The sequence below is a fragment of the Colias croceus genome, chromosome 6, assembly GCF_905220415.1.
Source record: "Colias croceus chromosome 6, ilColCroc2.1".
NCBI classification, from domain to species: domain Eukaryota; kingdom Metazoa; phylum Arthropoda; class Insecta; order Lepidoptera; family Pieridae; genus Colias; species Colias croceus.
The window spans coordinates 5,662,059-5,683,601 of record NC_059542.1 but is presented as its reverse complement, the minus strand read 5'-3'; the positions used below and the strand labels follow the sequence as shown (position 1 = coordinate 5,683,601).

Below are 21,543 nucleotides of genomic sequence, written 5' to 3'. Positions count from 1 at the left end.
GAGTTAAGATTTCTTAAATAACTTATATACCTAGTTTAAGCCTAGTTTATAAAAAATCTAAAACTTGAAAACGAGTATAAGACTAACTAACGTATTCTTAGACAAAAGTCAAAATGTATTACTGAATAAGATTCGCTATTTTAAATTCTCAGTGTATTGGGTACACTTCAGATGGAACATCTTTTACATCACACTCGTGTATTATAAATTGTTCGCATAATTTAGGCACTGCTCTTTCACAGGAAGCGTTCTGCGGCGGAACATTAATATCGCTTCGATGGGTCGTAACCGCGGCGCACTGTGTCAGGAAACGTCTTTACGTGCGGTTGGGTGAACATGACCTGCTTATCCGGAGCTACGGCGAAGTCGAGATGAGGGTCACGGAAGCTGTCATTCATCCACAGTACGACCCTGATACGGTCGTCAATGACGTTGCCATGTTGCGGTAAGAGTACGTACATGAGTTACTAACATAAACGGTAACGAGAAAGTAATTAATAATTGTCATAAGTTGTAAGAACCAAAAAGTTAGGAAACAAGAAGAACACGCTAGCAAAGTTAAGCTAGGAAGTTACCATACCCTCACTGAAAATGATATACCATCGCGATCGGTAGCACATTTAGGTACAACACACTATCCTTCTTACTATTCTTTCTCTCTCTATTCTATTCAGGTGGCTAGCTTCATTATAAATAAATAGTCCATTTTTTCGTTTAAAACAAAAGCATTTCTTCATGTTATACCAATAAAATATTGCGTCTAAAAACAGATAGATTGAATGCCTACATGATAAGCACACTTGTTAGCTTCGTCAGGGTTGAGATCGGAACGAGACCCAAGTACTATCTTCAATAGTTCTTTTAATTATAGCGATAGCAGAATTCAATCAATTTTTAATTGAAAGATTTCGCTATGGGCTTTCTGATATAAAGGAGACTCGCCAAATTTATTCTAAAATCAAAGAGAAAAGATGTGGCTGTACTCTTATGATAACGATAGTATAAAAAAAAATAAATAAAATCTTACATATTAAATTTAGCAAAGCGATAATTGAACTCTCTACCCGAATTGCGAATGCGGTTCATATTATTGATGTTTTCTAAGAAGTAAGAGGATGTTTTTTTTTTTAAATCGAGTATTTAATTTTCGAAGCTTTAGGGGATTTCAATATATTTTCGTAGTCTAGACTTTTTATTCAATTAAGTAGATATCTACGTAGTTAGGACCACAAAGACGAAAATTTCGTTAATTAAAATAAAAGTAAAATTTATCATTACAGTTTATTTAACACATAATTTATAATATGATTCAGAGCCATTGCACCTTATTTAATTGTAAAAAAAATCCCTCGTTTTTCACATATCCCGCAAGGAAGAAGATGTATGTCTGAATATTGCATAATGCAATGTAGCGAGATTGAGTGAGTAATCCTGTGTTACCTTGGCCTCTGTTACGTATACGGGTATACCCTACATCTTTCAACTACAAGCTCGCTCAACCTTAGTTTACTGAATTAAATACCAAATTGACGACGCCCCATTCAGCTATTAAAAATGAACATGAATTTTTAAAGATTCTATTTCACATCCATTAGTGAAAAAATGAACGTGATATTTTGGTAACGATCAATCTTTACTAAGTGAAAACAAATATTGCTCCCAACACATTTTGTTTTCAGTGCCCTAATTTGTGCTGTTATAAGTAGGGTTTATTACTGGCAACACGTAAAAGTCGTAACGTTTTATGGTCGTATATTTTTGGGTTCAATTTCTATAGCCAAAGGCCAAACCCTACAAATGTCACACCGATGTTGTATTTCTAGATTATAATATATTTTATGCACAAACGACACCATTTGTAACATATTATATGATTTGGACATTCTATTCATATTGATATTACCAAAATGACATATAATTTATGATATACTAGCTTTCTACCCGCGGCTTCGCCCGCGCAGTCAAAGAAAAACCACCATAGTTCCCGTTCCCGTGGGATTTCCGGGATAAAACCTATCCTATGTCCCGGCGTAAATAGTAGCCTATGTCCTTTCTCGGGTATCAAAATATCTCTATACCAAATTTCATGCAAATTGGTTCAGTAGTTAAGGCCTGATTGAGTAACAGACAGACAGACAGAGTTACTTTCGCATTTATAATATTAGTATGGATGATGAATCGATGATGTATCGAAAAACATCAAATTGCCCTCTTATTATTTAGCTTAATCGATTGATTTTTTCATATAATGTTTAAATTTTAGACCATTCTATTACACTTTTTATTATATTTACACCAACTTTGCTCATATCCCAGAAAGGAACCACTTATGGGTGTATACTGTATAAAGCTTGAAAACTGCGCAATATCCAGTAATATATTCTAGTCTTCTTGGGTCCTAAATCTAGATATAAATTTGGCTAGGTAATCTATTTTCCCCACGATCGCACCCTCTTACACGCTTCATTTGGAAAATTTAGAGAAAATACTTAAAATGCTATTTTATTTTATACTCATAAAATCCAGTTACATAAAAAGTAAATAAGAAGAAGCTACGATAAATTATATTTGTAGAGATTTAGAAAACAAATAGATTTATTTTAAAAGTTTTATTAAATAACAACTAGGTTGGTGTCTTGTGTCTGGTCACGGACGAATTCTACCTATACCCGTGGCCCTCTCGTTGATGCGGCTTGACGGAACACAGTGGGGTTTTGGTTGGTAGAAATCCGACATAACCCACGGCCTCTTCCCCAGAGGCCATGGGTTCTATGCAAGATTTCCCCACTTAAAAAAAGGTGTCTTGTGTCTAATATCCACTTGTTAGGAACGTCTACTTTTCTACAATACCTTTGTTTTTCTTAGAGGATCATATGGAATAATAAAAGATAACGATTTACGACGACAATAAATGTAATAACGTTGAATGTGGGTGCGAAAGGCCTCTTAAGTTAAGTAGTTGTTACTTCACTTTTACGAGAAGCTTTGCACTTCGATAACACGCAAAGTAATAGTAATACGCAATCATTAAAATAAAATACCGGGTTTAGGAATTATTTTTTATGATAAGGTGTAGTCGTGTTATTTTATGTTAAAAATACCTATATTTAACCAAATACATTAAGTGACAAGTCTGTCTCTGAACACTTGATTCTCGAGACAATAAGTAGTCTTCAAGTCAGTGGACCGGAGAGTGCAAGTAGGTGTATGTGACCTATGACGTCAAGACATTTAATTAGAACGGTATTAAGCACTCACAATAATTAACGATCCGAGAGTTCCATTGATCTTTTACTCTTGAGACAAGTAGGCATTCCAAGTCCTATTAATAATGAACGTTTCTGGTGAAATTCCTTTCTTGTTTAACTAACTATAAGATTGAGCTCGTCGATCCTCAAAGACCAAGTGGTATTGACATGAAAATAGCTAATTGTAGACGTAAATCTAGATACAATTTAATTAAATATATTATCGTTTTATTCTATCATTCTCGTACAAAGATGAAACTCAATTAATACATAAAATACTTTTGAAGAAAATTTAAGAATTGAAATTTGTAGTTACTAACCTATTTTTTTATGCATTTCATTCCAATACACCGAGTGGTAGATAAGAACAAAGATAGTCAAATATGAACTGTTTAAAAAAATAATTATATTGATGTACCTAGTTACAATATTAAATGAATAAGCCAAGGGTGATCGTTTAAGTTTAACTACGTTATTTTATTACAGGCTTCCTGCACCAGCAAGGCCTGATTTAGGCCATGGAATAGCATGTCTACCGAATCCCCACCAAATTTTGGCTCCACACACCTCTTGTGTAATTTTGGGGTGGGGAAAAAGACGACCAACTGACGTCCATGGTACAAGGATCCTTCATGAAGCACAGGTATAAAGTTACTTTAAACACGTGAAAACGCTACTTTACGATTACGTTGTCATTTTTAGGAAAAGTTAAAAAGGTTCGATTTTATGGATAAAATATCCCAAAAATGTCGGTTAGTGATACATAATAAGATCTCTAGAGTCTACAGGATCACAAATCTCGGCTTTAACTGTGATTTGAAATACGAGGGTTCCCTAAGGTTGAACGGAAAACGGGACGGCCTATTTTTGGGTAGTTCTGTACAATCGAAGAATAAAAAAAAACAAAAGCCGTTGTTGTGCGTGCTGGACTCGGAATTGAAAATGAAGCCACTACTATGAAGTACTGCATCTTAGTACTGCATTTAGATAAGTTCTTCGTTTGTTCACCCAATTTATATTTCAAAGAATAACTGCTATATAACTTGAAATGTAGAATAAGAATATATTTACATAAAAAATATGTTTAAACTAAGTTTTCAAATTAAACACTTTACTGAAGAATCTTGTGCCACGCTCGCTGTAAAGTGGTTAATTTGAAAAGTTATAATATTAGCTTAAACTAGATCTATTCATTATAAACTTTGCTTTATTCATGAAGAATATAATTTTATAATTACAATGGTAGAAATGGAACTCTTTATTTTCTTTTACAATACTCTCCCGATATCCCAAATCGGGTAAAGTGAACAACATCCATCCATAGGTTCTTTATAATGTAATTCCTTAAAGTAATTTTCTTGATTGCTTCGGAATTTCCGAAGCGTTTGCCGAATTGATTGTCATTGAATTTTTTATTTGAGTATTACCATAAACCCCGATATTTTATATTTTACGCAGAGAAATGTCCATTTTAATGTACTTATTGATATTGTAAATTAAAAATGGAGCTTATATTTTCAAGAAAATTATAAAGTAAATATAATATGTATAATACAAAATTTAATACTCTCCTATAATTATGTAATATGCGTATATCATTTATAACTGAAGTATACATGGCCTAAGTCATATATTTTGCTAATATTATCTAATGAGATGAGATCAACACACTTTTTTATTAATATTTAATGGGCATTAAAAATATCGTTGGTTATAAAATTGAGACTTGAATATGTATCTGTATATTGTGCTCAAGTGCTTGTCAATCTATAACAAAAATGCAAAAAAGTCAAAAACAAGCATGACAGTGACTCGATCAAAGTGTCTATGATATCCTCAGGGTTCGATAAAGAACTGAAAAGCGTCCTTATCACCTTAAAAAATATAGCACCGTTGACAGGTAGTATAACAATATTATATTATTTATTTTGGTGTTCTCTTCACCCCGTTCGTAATCGAAAAAAAGCAAAAGAAAAAGAAAGGAATTTCCCTAGAATATCTTTACGTAATTGCTGTTAAAATTATATTGTCTTTACCTTTTTAAATGTTAACCCATTGAGCCCCGAGCGGCATGGGCGTAGCCACGGTGGGGCTTTGACCTGGAAGGTACCTAACCAAATCTAAAAATTGAATTATCCAGGTACTAACTACTAAGCTTAATATCCGTAAGAAAATTCACACTCGATTCTCGAAAGTCGACAGTCGACACAGAAAATGAGACCAAAACATTAGTATTATTTACCTCTACAATGACTGATTAACAAATAATTGTCATACGCCCAGCGACCAAACGGCTGAAGATAGGGACACATTTTGGATCTATTTCGTGATGTGGTAGATGAACCATAAGGTGTTTTGAATAAGAATAATTCGAATAACGAATTACACACGAAAAAAGAAAATAGCTGAGGCTTCTATGTTTCATGAACTGTAAGAAAAATGAGTGTAGTACAGTTAGTTACCCCACTATCTTATCTATAGAACGTGTCACGTGAGTTACAACTCAAAAAAAAAATGGGCCTTAGAAAAAAAAAACTTGCAGAAAAAGATTTTTTTTTTACACAGAATAAAGTGAGTGTTATAAAAAAGTTTTCAAGATGCCATCGCAAATGCGTTCGCAAGCGCTTTCGCAAATGTCTTCGCAAATGCCTTCGCAAATGCCTTCGCAAATGCATTCGCAAATGCCTTCGCAAATGCCTTCGCAAATGCCTTCGCAAATGCCTTCGCAAATGCCTTCGCAAATGCCTTCGCAAATGCCTTCGCAAATGCCTTCGCAAATGCCTTCGCAAATGCCTTCGCAAATGCCTTCGCAAATGCCTTCGCAAATGCCTTCGCAAATGCCTTCGCAAATGCCTTCGCAAATGCCAGCGGCACGGCCGCCGTCCGTGCCACCGGCATTTGAGGTTCGAAGACCTGGATATGACTTTGGGTACATACAGTTGCTAGTTACATATTATTTTTTTATTGTTGCCCCACCTTGAGCCCATGGCTAGCTACGCCCATGCCGAGCGGCCATAACGGACCACTATATTATATTAGATAGATTTTCTATTGTGTCTGTGATTCCGGGGGCTGAGTTATTAAAATGTAATGTAATGTATTTTTACCTCTAAATAAAATGTATATAAAAACAACCGAAAACAATACAAACGTAAACTGCAGAGAATACCCAAAAGTGTAGACTTAAGTTATCTTCGATGTAATACAATGTGCAGACTTAACGGATTTCAACAAATTCGGATAATAAATGAAGCGAGAGCAAAGCGGAAGGCGGTTTATATAACATTTTGTATTTACAAGATAAACGAAGCTTCTTCTTTACAATATTTAGCTTACAATGTGTCTACGTATTTAGCTTATAATGTAAACGAGAGGATTAATGTATGATTAAAGTAATCCCACCAAAAACATAAATGTAAAAATTGGAGCCGAGTTCAATCGTTGACTTAATTTGCCAAAAAAAGAAATGAGATCTAAATGTGTGCCAAGTTCTGCAGACAGTCCAGAAATTTATTTACAAAGATGTATTAAGTTCTTAGGTTGACTGAAAACTCAATTGTTTTATTCCCTTAGAGAACAATGTTTATTCCAAAATATAACTTTTTTAATTTGAATAATATAATTATTTTCACAAAGCAAACAACTAATGACCTATTGAACCCCATAATTTGATGAGGCTAGTTTTTAGAACCTCACAAAATATAAACAGTATGTAAAACTAGCCTCATCAAATTATGGGGTTCAATAGGTCATTAGTTGTTTGCTTTGTGAAAATAATTATATTATTCAAATTAAAAAAGTTATATTTTGGAATAAACATTGTTCTCTAGCAGCAGCCGTGTGTATATTTACACGAACCATTTCGAGCCACTTTTCACCCCCTTATAACTCGAAAACTATTTAAGTTATATAAACCAAATTTGGTACATATCAAGAGGACCTCAAGATAAACAAGAACCTTAAATTTCATAAATACAGATTAAACAGTTGCGTTGATATTAATATCCAAAAATCGCAATTTTTAAGACTGACTGACTTATAGACATATACAAAACCTAACCCACTTCCAGATGACCTAGAAAGTTCAAATTTTGTAATCAACTAGGTAATAGTGAGTGTACAAAGGAAAAAATCAGAAAATACTGAATTTATTTGTATTTAATTTTTTTTTCAATGACATAAATTTTGTTTGTATGGAAAAATGGAAAAGTTTAAAAAAAAAGAAAATAGTATATTCACCTTACTAGTCTTAAAAAATAGATCAAAACTAATCAGTGGCCGAAAAAAATTTTGAAATCCATCAATAAATGACTGAGATATAGATTATTGAAGTTTACATATTTTAGGACGAAACATCTGTAGATTCGAAGCGCCTCTGACATCACACTCACTCGCGCTAGTATCGCTAGGGCGGATTACTTCGATTGCAAGATTTCTTTATTCAAAACTGTTATTAAACGTAAAATAAAAGAAAATTGTAATAAAAATATTGCCTTTATTGCTCATACAGTTAAAAATAATATTATATTTTACATATTCACATTTATTTATTCTTTATTTATGATTGTTTAGTTTAGTTTTAATTTCAGTGTAAATATATAAATAAATAAATAAAACCTTTATTTTGCTTTAAACATGGTATTCAATGGTGATACAATTATATTAATAAAGCACAAACATGTTTAGCCAATACAAGCATGCAAAAATAATTACCATAAATGGTGTAATGGAAGAAGGCTTCGTCGAAGGTCGAAATGATTTAATTTGCGTAATATTAATATGAGTGAAACATCTTTAGGCGCGTTTAGAGTAAAATTTCAAGATCGCGTCATGGCAATACCGTAACGTCATGGAGTAAGGCGACGATTCTTCTACAACGATCTTTGCATCTTGGTAATAGTGTGTGTACAAATTCACGCTGGATGTTTAGAAAATCATGTAATCTTTTAAACAGAAAACGAGTTTAAAAAATTGCAGATAATGACGGGGCAATGTGCGCTGACATTCATAACATACCTACAAGAAAATATAGAAAATAATACTAAACAAACCATACAGAGAAACCGCAAGAAAAAAAAATCGTATATAAAAAGTATTATATTTATAAAGTAAATCAAATTTGCAGAGTAGTTTTCTGTACAAAAAGTAATGATATCCCACCAAAAACATAAATGTAAAAATTGGAGCCGAGTTCAATCGTTGACTTAATTTGCCAAAAAAAGAAATGAGATCTAAATGTGTGCCAAGTTCTGCAGACAGTCCAGAAATTTATTTACAAAGATGTATTAAGTTCTTAGGTTGACTGAAAACTCAATTGTTTTATTCCCTTAGAGAACAATGTTTATTCCAAAATATAACTTTTTTAATTTGAATAATATAATTATTTTCACAAAGCAAACAACTAATGACCTATTGAACCCCATAATTTGATGAGGCTAGTTTTACATACTGTTTATATTTTGTGAGGTTCTAAAAACTAGCCTCATCAAATTATGGGGTTCAATAGGTCATTAGTTGTTTGCTTTGTGAAAATAATTATATTATTCAAATTAAAAAAGTTATATTTTGGAATAAACATTGTTCTCTAAGGGAATAAAACAATTGAGTTTTCAGTCAACCTAAGAACTTAATACATCTTTGTAAATAAATTTCTGGACTGTCTGCAGAACTTGGCACACATTTAGATCTCATTTCTTTTTTTGGCAAATTAAGTCAACGATTGAACTCGGCTCCAATTTTTACATTTATGTTTTTGGTGGGATATCATTACTTTTTGTACAGAAAACTACTCTGCAAATTTGATTTACTTTATAAATATAATACTTTTTATATACGATTTTTTTTTCTTGCGGTTTCTCTGTATGGTTTGTTTAGTATTATTTTCTATATTTTCTTGTAGGTATGTTATGAATGTCAGCGCACATTGCCCCGTCATTATCTGCAATTTTTTAAACTCGTTTTCTGTTTAAAAGATTACATGATTTTCTAAACATCCAGCGTGAATTTGTACACACACTATTACCAAGATGCAAAGATCGTTGTAGAAGAATCGTCGCCTTACTCCATGACGTTACGGTATTGCCATGACGCGATCTTGAAATTTTACTCTAAACGCGCCTAAAGATGTTTCACTCATATTAATATTACGCAAATTAAATCATTTCGACCTTCGACGAAGCCTTCTTCCATTACACCATTTATGGTAATTATTTTTGCATGCTTGTATTGGCTAAACATGTTTGTGCTTTATTAATATAATTGTATCACCATTGAATACCATGTTTAAAGCAAAATAAAGGTTTTATTTATTTATTTATATATTTACACTGAAATTAAAACTAAACTAAACAATCATAAATAAAGAATAAATAAATGTGAATATGTAAAATATAATATTATTTTTAACTGTATGAGCAATAAAGGCAATATTTTTATTACAATTTTCTTTTATTTTACGTTTAATAACAGTTTTGAATAAAGAAATCTTGCAATCGAAGTAATCCGCCCTAGCGATACTAGCGCGAGTGAGTGTGATGTCAGAGGCGCTTCGAATCTACAGATGTTTCGTCCTAAAATATGTAAACTTCAATAATCTATATCTCAGTCATTTATTGATGGATTTCAAAATTTTTTTCGGCCACTGATTAGTTTTGATCTATTTTTTAAGACTAGTAAGGTGAATATACTATTTTCTTTTTTTTTAAACTTTTCCATTTTTCCATACAAACAAAATTTATGTCATTGAAAAAAAAATTAAATACAAATAAATTCAGTATTTTCTGATTTTTTCCTTTGTACACTCACTATTACCTAGTTGATTACAAAATTTGAACTTTCTAGGTCATCTGGAAGTGGGTTAGGTTTTGTATATGTCTATAAGTCAGTCAGTCTTAAAAATTGCGATTTTTGGATATTAATATCAACGCAACTGTTTAATCTGTATTTATGAAATTTAAGGTTCTTGTTTATCTTGAGGTCCTCTTGATATGTACCAAATTTGGTTTATATAACTTAAATAGTTTTCGAGTTATAAGGGGGTGAAAAGTGGCTCGAAATGGTTCGTGTAAATATACACACGGCTGCTGCTCGCCAGTTCTCTTCGCTTGAACTCGGCTTGACACGCTGCCGCGTGTCTAGATACGTTTAATAACAGTTTTGAATAAAGAAATCTTGCAATCGAAGTAATCCGCCCTAGCGATACTAGCGCGAGTGAGTGTGATGTCAGAGGCGCTTCGAATCTACAGATGTTTCGTCCTAAAATATGTAAACTTCAATAATCTATATCTCAGTCATTTATTGATGGATTTCAAAATTTTTTTCGGCCACTGATTAGTTTTGATCTATTTTTTAAGACTAGTAAGGTGAATATACTATTTTCTTTTTTTTTAAACTTTTCCATTTTTCCATACAAACAAAATTTATGTCATTGAAAAAAAAATTAAATACAAATAAATTCAGTATTTTCTGATTTTTTCCTTTGTACACTCACTATTACCTAGTTGATTACAAAATTTGAACTTTCTAGGTCATCTGGAAGTGGGTTAGGTTTTGTATATGTCTATAAGTCAGTCAGTCTTAAAAATTGCGATTTTTGGATATTAATATCAACGCAACTGTTTAATCTGTATTTATGAAATTTAAGGTTCTTGTTTATCTTGAGGTCCTCTTGATATGTACCAAATTTGGTTTATATAACTTAAATAGTTTTCGAGTTATAAGGGGTGAAAAGTGGCTCGAAATGGTTCGTGTAAATATACACACGGCTGCTGCTCGCCAGTTCTCTTCGCTTGAACTCGGCTTGACACGCTGCCGCGTGTCTAGATCCGATGGCAGAGTGTAGGTATTATGTTGTTGTTTGTGGTTCGGATGGGCTATGCACACGCGAGTAATCTACTTAGGCGCGATTTAGCGTCATTGTTGAAGCTTGGGAAACGAGTGGCTGCTAGAGATTTATTGATATTGTACACGTAATCGTGCTGTGTTTCGATTTCTTGAGTTTTATGCGAGTATTACGAATTGCTTTTCAGTCAAACTTCAAAAATATCTAGACGAGTCTTTTAAAAGGAATCTTAGGTACCATTCTTAGCATGCGAACGCCGATCAATGACAATTTGGGTAGGTACCTATATTAATTCAAATCATGCTAGTGCTTGGTATCCTAAATTAGGATAACGTGCCTAGAATGATAAATGCTTTCTGTGCCTTTATGAAAAAGAGATTGGGTATAATACAAAAAACATAGTATAACTAGCTGTTGCTCGCAGCTTCGTTTGTGTGGCAAAGATAAATTTTCATGGTATAAGTTTTCATGACCTATTTTACCCCTTTAGGGGATGAATTTTCCTAAATCCTTTCTTAGGGGACGCCTACGTTATGACATTTACCTGCATGCCAAATTTCAGCCCGATACGTCTAGTGGTTTGGGCTGTGCGTTGATAGATCACTATATCAGTCACCTTTGAGTTTTATACATACTTATATTTACCCCTTTAGGGGATGAATTTTCCTAAATACTTTCTTAGGGGACGCCTACGTTATGACATCTATCTGCATGCCAAATTTCAGCCCGATACGTCCAGTGGTTTGGACTGTGCGTGGATAGATCTCTATATCAGTCACCTTTGAGTTTTATATATATATATATAGATGGTGGCAATCAATGCTTTTAATTACTTATTGCTTATTTATATTATTTTTATTAAACAGAAGTAATATTAAAACATATTTCAATGTAATATTATTTTATAATAAACTAGCTTACCGCCCGCTTTGTCTAAAAGGTAATAAATTATATACCAAAACCTTCCTCTTGAATTACTCTATCTATTAAAAAAAACCGCATCAAAATCCGTTGCGTAGTTTTAAAGATTTAAGCATACAAAGGGACATAGGGACATATGGACAGAGAAAGCGACTTTGTTTTATACTATGTAGTCTAATTCGTTTATATATTTTTAGTTAATAAGAAAACATGACTTATCTTACGATCACTTGCTTATGCGAGAGGTCGTTTTAGAGTGCTTTTATCAGTTCTGTATTTTAATAATTTATTAACATGTGTAAAACAAATTTTATATTGGTGATTAAGCTTTATATGAACGGATCTAAGTATACGAGAAACATCAAATTCTGTTTCTATGATACACGTCTTATTGTTATATCTCTTTTATTACTTACAATCAGGTCCCATATGTCCTTATTATATACCTAGTTGGGTAAAGTGACGAATCCTTACTATTTTTATTTGTTGTCCTTTCCTTCCTTATGGTTAAATGTAATTGTAGTGAACATTGAACGTTTTCTGAAGAAAGGAAATGTCACATTACATTATGTTGATTTCTCTTGGAGTTATATAATCGATCAATATTGCGGGAACAAGAAAAATGTGAGGAAATTTTTCATTAAGTAAAATGAATCGTAAATTATGCAGTAGTACTCAAAACGAATGTATGTAATTGCTACGCTTAGAAATACAAATAGCGCTGGTGAAAATAAAAGTATAGTCACAAAATAATCTTGAAGAATGTTTGTAATCCTGTAACATAATATGGTAATGTGCGTCGTTGAAGTAGGACGATTTAAATATCCGAAGTTGTATTTTAGGGAGATATAAGTTAGAAAATAACAAGAGGATTTCTTTAGTACCCTAGAGAGTCATTATGCCTTGAATTATGATAAAAGTAAATTCAAAAATCCATTAAAAGTATTACATGAAATTCTTATAAACAGTGACAAAAGAGATTGAAGTTGTAAAGCTTCTAAATATTTTCCATTATTATTGATAAGCGCTTAAGTTTCATAGAAGGGCCTAAATTTGTTAGAGGTTAATTGATTTGTTTTCATAAGTTTTTCTTGGTTTTATATTTATCTGTATACTTTTTTATTTATTCTTCACTTACGGAAGCAGACATTAACTAGACATTTTTTTTTATCTTGGGTCCACTTTTGTAAATTATTATAGTGATATTTTCCTTTTAGTTGTAAAATACCTATAGGTTTGAAAAATAGTCTTATACAGGGTTACTTGTAAAACACCGGCAACCTCGCAGGACAAGATAGCTTACATCGTAAGCAACAACATTTGTTCTACGACTTTTGATAATTTGTTAGATTTTATTTTCATACAAAAATAAATATTCATTTAATTATCCGTTTGAATATTATACGCCTCCCAAAAATTACGTAAACAAGAAGCGAACGAGAGGGGGAGGGGGGCGTCGCGTCGTCCATCCGATAATGAATAGAACATAGACTTACAAATGTTAGGAGAGTACAATAAAAGTTTAAAAAATCATTTAAAAATAATTTATTGCGTTATGCCAAAAGTTGTAGAACAAATGTTGTTACTTATGATGTTAGCTATCTGGTCCTGCGAGGTTGCTGGTGTTTTACAAGTAACCCTGTATATATTTATTTACCACAGGTATCTACAATACAGCAAGGCGTGTGTCGTCGCTCATACTGGCAATACGCTATAACAGACAACATGGTGTGCGCTGGGCGCGGTCGCCGCGACTCGTGCGCAGGCGACTCGGGAGGCCCTCTACTGTGTAGGGATCGATCCATGCGGTATTATTTACAGGTTTGTGTTTAGTTTAATATGACGAAGTTGTTCTTAAAATGTATTGTAAGTTTTAGCGTATATAACACGACTGTTTTGAAATCAATACAGGATTGAGCAATGAGCATTGTTAGTATTTTTATGAGTATATTCAGTAATGGACACGCCTGAAAGAAGAGCAGCTCCGGACATATCATATAGAGATGGATGCTTTGTTCAGTGATTAAAACAAACAATGACAACGATTAAAAAGCTACACAAATAAAAATACATAACGCTTTTAAAGCCACAATAGTATCATGAATACATAATAATCTGTTAAAGCTTAGGGTTTTTAACCATGCGCCGTTTACATTTGTGGCCTTATACGAGTGTAATAATTTATGTAACAGCTTCTGTGTGGCTTGGTATGCATCGAAATACCTAGTTAAATATAAACGCCTGTCTCACTCGCATTGCTAAGGTCCAAAATTCCAGGCAACTTTAGACGGCAAAATACTAAGCTCTCAAATTTATTACTGAGTGCAAAGGCAGGAGTTGTAAGTTTGAGAATCTTATGAGGAGATTATACGATTTATATGAAAATGGGTAAACCTGAAAAGCGATTACTCGACCATAAATATGCCAACATACAATTATTATATCTATTTTTGTATAAAATTAATTTTCAAATTCAAATATCTATTAAATAAAAAGCTTTTATACAAAACACTTTTTCTTTATAAAACCCTCCTATAAGCTGTTTTAATCAAATATTTCTTTTAGTCCGTGACCAGCACTTTGACTTTGACTTCGATTTTAATTAAACACGTAATAAGCTGAGATAAAATAAATGTACACGGCTCTCTCTCAATTCTCAATTATTAATATTGCGAGATGCTTTATCTTTCTGCTATTATAATTTTATTATAAGATTTATGTTATTCATATTAGCAGTTTCATGTTTATGTTTTCTTCTAGGGAATAACCAGTTTTGGCGATGGGTGTGGCAAGCGTGGCAAATATGGCATCTACACCAGAACAGCAGGCTACGTTCCGTGGATGCGAGCTATTATGAGCCACAAATACTTTGATGATTAACGATAATTTTCAATATTTTTGAGGCAGACTCAGTCTTGCTTTATGAGAAATACTTCATCATGCATTCACTATTATGTAAAACATAATGGTCCAGAATCCAGATAAATGCGAACAATTGGATAGTCGATTTACATACAATGTGTTAGATACTACACTAGAGTGTTAGATACTATATAGTTTGATTACACTTCTATGTAGTTAGAATTCGAGGCTATGATAACAATATAATTGGTTGTTAGGTTATTAAAATTACACGAAAATCCATCCTAATATCGGCCATTTTTAAATAGGTAGGAGATATCATGGAATTTGTGTATTTTATCAAAATATATCGCCTTCTTGGAAATTTAAATTCGTATCTCGAGCTTTTAAGAAGATTTGGACCTCAGTTGGTTTCACACAGACTTTAGATGTTTAGAGTATTTTTTAACTTGCTTTGTTTACTACAAAATTAAATAACAATTTATTGTTGCTTTTATGTATATAGTCATTTACATTGTGTTATTTAATATATTTTCTATGCTTCTTTGTCTGTAGGTAAATAGGAGAGATAGTATAAGGATAGACTCTCTAATTATTTTTATTGCATTATAATGTTGCCCACATTCCAAGATTTTTTCGTTGGCAGCGAGATATTATTACATTATTTATTCGATTACCTAATTTATACAAATATCTTTTGCTTTTATACAAATATCTTTGGCTGAAAATTTCTTGAATAAAAAAATTATTACAAAGTTTGTAAAACTCCGTTCTGATTCTATTTGTTTATTTTATCAAAACTAAGCCTAATAAAGATAAGATATAAAATAAAAATGCAGTTTTTTTTCAACTTTTTTTTTTAAATATATTTCAAAAATTATAAAAATAGATCACAATACCAATACATCACCATAAAATCAAACATTACAATAAGTATATTAATCGACTCACATAATAATTTTATGACGCAATCTATACAAATCCATTTTAAGAAATGTTTTAATATTATAACTATTAAACAATCCTCACAACTCACACTACACAATGGACTAGAAACAAATTACAAAAAGGACTATAGTTTACAATTTTCTATTAGAATTCTAAAGAAAACGTAACAAATTCCTCGGGTTCCCTCGCTGTATCCACTAACCACGGAATGTGACGCCACACTCCAGTGTACAGCGCTGATTGCTCTCCCGAGGGACGCCGCTCCTCCTTTACAGAAAAGACGCGAAACAATGCTTTGGATAAATCTTGAGTACATTAATTATGTAAATAGATTCATTGCCTTGAAGCATGCGCAATGAAAATGCATAGTGTGAAATGCTGAATTATGACAGAGTTGTTAGCAAATGGTGCTGAGTTTATAAAAGTTAATTATTTATTTGAAAAGCTGCGCTTGTCTATTAAAAGAAAACCGGCAAAGTTCCCGTTCCCGTAGGATTTCTGGGATAAAATTTAATTATCTCGTTTAACATTCAATGTGTAAATTAAACGGCAGAGTACCTAATACCAGAATATGTAAAATTTATTATAGTTTCAACCTAATTTGTACTTTGATATCTTTAGATAGATAGATAGATAGATAATTCTTTATTGCACACACAAGATTTACAATACACACAGAAAAAGACAAATAGATGCAAGTATGTACATATGGCGGCCTTTGACAGTACGCCTAAAATAAGTAATATTTGTCAGAAGGTAGGTATACAAGGACTTTGTAATATGCACATTAGGCCTATAAAACAGAGCGTGTCGAGAGCATATTACACAGTCCGTTAAATTAGCTAGGATAACTTCATATTTTCCTTCACTGGGCTGAAGTACTTCAACAGACGTATAACGAAGTCATTGAAATGAATGCATTTGCTCAGTAATATTTTAATAAGAAAAGTTGAGAAGTTATTAAAGAGTGGAAAATTGATACACATTCGTTATAAAGTCTCTTTATTTCTGTAGTTAGGTGTGAGTTTGGAATACAGACCAAAGACGGACTTTTATTATTAGGAAAATTGTTTACATTAACATCCAGTTGAACATAATATATTCCTACTTATATTAAATTCAATCATTTTATTTTCTAGAAAATGAAATATCAAAGCAAAACGTTTATGTTAGCTAAAATGTCTGATATTTTTACCTCTGTTACAACAAACAATCAAAATGATCGCTGCAACGCCAGAGCGGTGAATGTTTATTTTACAACTACAAGTATTTATTAAACATCGGAGTACAATCTCCAGTAGGTATTCGAGCATCAAACATGGGCTCTCTTCATAGTGGGCAGCGTTGGCCCAACAAATGATCGTCTAATGTTTGTGGCCAATACGACGATTATGAATAAACGTCTACAATGACGGCCGCTTATACTAGACATTTAGGCCCTCTACACTTGTGATTACTCTATTCGCCCAACGCTGCCCATCGTGAAGAGGTACGTTTACACCATACCTGTAAATATAGTGCAATTAGTTTTCCGCCAATCAACAGCAATGCGCCGTGAACTTTATCATCATTTTCCCCGGAGTAATTGGGTAATGACAGACAATACAGGTCGTTAACTTTATTTTTGGAACTCTTCATTTGACTGAAATAAAATGGATGAAAAATAATGTTACTGAATAAGTTGAAAAAGTTCATGATTACGAAGGGTGAAATAATGATTTTGAGGTGATTGTTGTAGTTTAATACACTTTAAAATAGTGCTTTGCACCACGTGTTAGATAGAATCTTATCTGTCAGAACATATTTTCATATGCTAGGTTTTAAACAAAACAAATGATTTATTTAAATGAATTTAGAAGATGAGAGGCTCTGGCTTTATATTTCTATTTCACGGGTCAGTTCTCATCTTATGCCTAGATTTAGTATAAGATGTCGTATTTTGATTGCCGTGCTTTTACTTCCGTGTGTATTATTTTCAGAAATTTCCTTCTTTTAGTTTGTCATAATAATATATACATTGGGGATCTTCAATATTAACATAATACAGGATCAAAATTTGGATATGTAATTGTATTTCTTTTAAAACCTCAATTGAAATCTGAATATTATAATTATATTATGCAGAATAATACCTGATATCAATATAACCAGGACAGGTTTCCGAATGCACTAAATTTTCGTACATCATTAGGGTATGTTTAACGTTGATAGGCTGGCTGGCATCATATCTGCAGTAAGCGATCTTAGTTACATCAAACATGTAGTAACAAGAGCAGTTAGATAAGCTTATATTATAATTACATACACAATGATCCCACGAGCCTAGAATTAGGTACCTAATGTTATTTAGGGTTTCGAGACAACGGTAAGTTGGTTGATAATAGAATACGAAATCGCAAATTGAGAATTAGAACGATTCAACTTTAAATAAGATAGGAGTATGCATTTAAGATATCGTTTTCTTGTCTCTAAAAATCACTTTATTATTTAGGACAAAAAACACAATTCATGATATAGATACCATTAATCAATTAATGCATGAAATAGAAAGTAAATGGAATAAAGGTACGTAAAAAAATACGGTTTAGATTTATTTTTTACCTGTCTAATCCCCAGCCAAGTGCGACACCCACCGAGCCTGCAGGATTTGCATCAAATTGATGGGATATCAGCGATACCGGAGCCCACCCATTGCACGTTTCAGCCATGGAATTGACTATTTGCAAAACACCTGGTGTAACATATAACAGTTTATTTCATCCATTTCTTTTGCTATTGTATTTGATATTTTTAACGTTACTAGTAATGGTATAAATATTATAGGATTCCGAAATGATTAAAGGATCAAAGTAATTGTATGTCACATGCATTTTAATGTTCTTCTTAGAAATCTAGACAATATTTTTGTTATCATAAAAGCAATTTCTCAAGTCTTTATAACATGAATAAATCATTTATATCATTAACCACAACTACGTTACAATAGAGCTTATAACGTAAGTAAAACTAAAAATAGACAGAATATTACTACAGTATAGACTTCGTCTTCAATCTATGTATAAATACCAATTATAGATATTGTAATACTGTGTCCCAATACCGATATTGTAGAGGTGCCGTCTTGCGAAATCTCTATCGTCAAATCTTGGATGAATAAAGCTCCGTTTAACGTAAGATATCCTCTCAGGATTTCTCCAGTTGTCAGTGCAGTAAGCCACATACGCCGACTGACCATCTACGTAATATGTATCTCTGTTTCGTCGAGACAAACATGACGCGGCTGCCAACAGCCAATGTGGACTTATTGCTGCCGCATCGCAACGCACCTAAATTTTAATTAGTAATTAAACAATGAAAACAAAAATTACACATTACATTCAGTAAGCATTATACAAAGTCAGCAAAATAATTTGTTGTCCTTTACGGTCGCTTTGCATTTGGCCAAGAATACCTGCCCCTAATTTGTACTAAATACCTTTTAATTTCAGAAAATATGGTGCTTTGCATTCATAACATCAGTCGTATTTTAATTTAAAATCTTTTATGAAATGTGTGATTTGAAACGCTTAAAACATTTCATAAAGGATTCAAGAACTTATTACTTACACAGACTAATGTGGAATTGCGCTCTCGTTTTGAATGGACTAAATGAAATGGGCTAGTTATGCAACTTACTTCAAAGTCTATAGGGGTTTGTGTATAAAGTATAAACACAATATTATTTTCAATTAAGTAGTGTAAATAAACCTAAATAATTTTGTTTTTATATTTTAAGACTTATCAAGTTTACGAACATAAAAGCTTTTATTTAAAATTTAAATTAATAATATCTAATATTATATTCTAATATTCTAATATATATTATTATAAAGGCGAAAGTTTGTATGGATGTATGGATGTTTGTTACTCTTTCACGTAAAAACTACTGAACCGATTACAATGAAATTTAGCAAACATATAGAGGGTAACTTGGATTAACACATAGGATAGTTTTTATCCCGGAAATCCCACGGAACGGGAACTATGCGGGTTTTCCGTTTATTGCAAACGCGGGCGAAGCCGCGGGCGGAAATCTAGTGTACAATAAATTTCTTATTTAATGTTGTGAACATAAATTAAACCTCAATTTTTTTGACCTTGAGTACCTAGGTCGAATAAACCATAATATAATATATTTATATAAATTCTGAAAAAATACCTGCAAACCTACCTGTAAACATAGACAGCAACAAAAGGAAAGTCGGACCACGCAGCTTGTCGGCTTATGTAGGAGTACTCGTTATCGACAACTGATTTTATTGTAGCTTTTGCCGCTTCTGGAAATAACTCTTTAGAAGATTGCTTGTAAAATTCGTTTACGTATTGAGCAGAAATAACTTTATCGATGTGCTTTTTCACAAATCTTGTTTTATTGTAATTTGATTGCATACTAGTCTTAACATCGACGTCTTCGAACAATGCTTTTTGATCATAATCAAGGTTTTGTGCGTGTGATATTTGTGGTGTATCACTGTCATATATTTCAAAGAACTTTATTTTGTCGTATATTGTTGTAGCCTTTGTAACATTTTCATTGTTATTATTATAGCCTTCCACAGAATCGTCTGAACTATTCATAGTATTAGACGGCAAAGTTGTTAACGGACAAGTTTCCATGTCAATGTTGTTTGCTGTATTTTCTGCATTTTGTATATTCCTTGGAGAGGTTAAATAAGCGAGGAATAAATTTCTTAAAGTATTATTTATTTGAATAGGTGGAGTTTGTGTAGACTTGCATGTTTCATATTGAAGGTGAAATACAAAAAATGGAGAATTTACTACTACTTGATTTTCATTATACTTAGCATTATTATCGCTTTCGTTTATTGAATTTGAATTCTCGTCGTTAGTAAGATCTAAATATTGAAATTCTATAAAACTCGGTGTTGAGGATGATCTTCTTAGATAAGGTAAAGCATAGTTTAGTTTTTGCGTTTCTTGTGTGGTTGAATAACCGTGGTCTCTCTTCCTTTTAGGAACACTCTTTATATTGGGATTAGGTGTTACGCTTTGAACGTCACCAAATATCTTTGTTTTTCTCCACAGTAGGTTAACAATTTCGTATCGTTTATGAGTCAATCTGCTTACTTGCCATTTCTTGCCTGGAGTTACTCTTGGGGCGCTTAATGTTTGATCAAAACTCGTGCTATTTCTAACTTTGTTCTCCTTACGTTTTTCAGAAATGCTAGGCATAGAACAGGCTATGTTTAAAATAAGAACAGAAATTATAATAATAAATATAACGTTTCTGTGAGTAATCATTATGAATTTACTTCAAAATCTTAAATGTAAAAAAATGTTCCAACATATACTGCAGATTTTCACTTTATATGATTGCACCAAGGATTGCACATTATTATGCACAAAAATTTGACAGTGTCGTTAATATTTGTATAATCTGTACTTGATCTGTACTCTATTTACGCAGCAAATACGCGTAGGATCTGTGCGTGTGATCTGTGCGTGTGATGAATGTAGAGATCCAATCACAGGATCCAATAGAGATCACAAAGGTAGAGATCGTAGAGATCTTGTAAAGATTGTTATGTTGAATTAATATTACCTAAATACTTTGGATAGGTACCTATAAAGTTAAAATAATGCTTAAATTATAACGTAAATTTTATACATCAATTATAATATTATGAGAACAATTTATCTGGCTAATGTCGAAAAACTGAATAC

The 21,543-nt window shown here is 32.4% G+C and overlaps 2 protein-coding genes across 2 annotated transcripts in view; one reads left to right on the top strand and one right to left on the bottom strand.

Annotated features, from left to right (window-relative positions):
• The window catches only part of LOC123692471 (transmembrane protease serine 9), a 29,256-nt gene extending 13,551 nt beyond the window's left edge, over window positions 1–15,705 (top strand). Inside the window, exons 10-13 of the mRNA XM_045637225.1 lie at window positions 243–445; window positions 3,735–3,891; window positions 13,672–13,830; window positions 14,770–15,705. Of these exons, the coding sequence (XP_045493181.1) occupies window positions 243–445; window positions 3,735–3,891; window positions 13,672–13,830; window positions 14,770–14,889 (639 nt within the window). The 3' untranslated portion in view covers window positions 14,890–15,705. The remainder of the gene's footprint in view (window positions 1–242; window positions 446–3,734; window positions 3,892–13,671; window positions 13,831–14,769) is intronic.
• Window positions 15,706–15,817: 112 nt separating this feature from the next.
• On the bottom strand, window positions 15,818–21,208 carry LOC123692652. Its single transcript, XM_045637421.1, has 6 exons — window positions 20,038–21,208; window positions 18,920–19,145; window positions 18,421–18,550; window positions 17,952–18,047; window positions 17,326–17,461; window positions 15,818–16,086 (listed from the first exon to the last, which is right to left on the bottom strand). The coding sequence occupies exons 1-6, from the start codon at window positions 21,118–21,120 to the stop codon at window positions 15,964–15,966; spliced, it is 1,794 nt and encodes a 597-aa protein (XP_045493377.1). The 5' UTR covers window positions 21,121–21,208; the 3' UTR covers window positions 15,818–15,963.
• Between the last annotated feature and the right edge of the window lie 335 nt (window positions 21,209–21,543).

Coding starts and splice junctions, on each gene's coding strand:
- LOC123692652 (XM_045637421.1), bottom strand. CDS start 21,120: ATGATTACTCACAGAAACGTTATATTTATTATTATAATTTCTGTTCTT. Junction 18,048..18,420: donor CTTGGCTGGGGATTAGACAG/GTAAAAAATAAA, acceptor CGCTTACTGCAG/ATATGATGCCAGCCAGCCTA. Junction 17,462..17,951: donor CCTGGTTATATTGATATCAG/GTATTATTCTGC, acceptor ATTTTATTTCAG/TCAAATGAAGAGTTCCAAAA.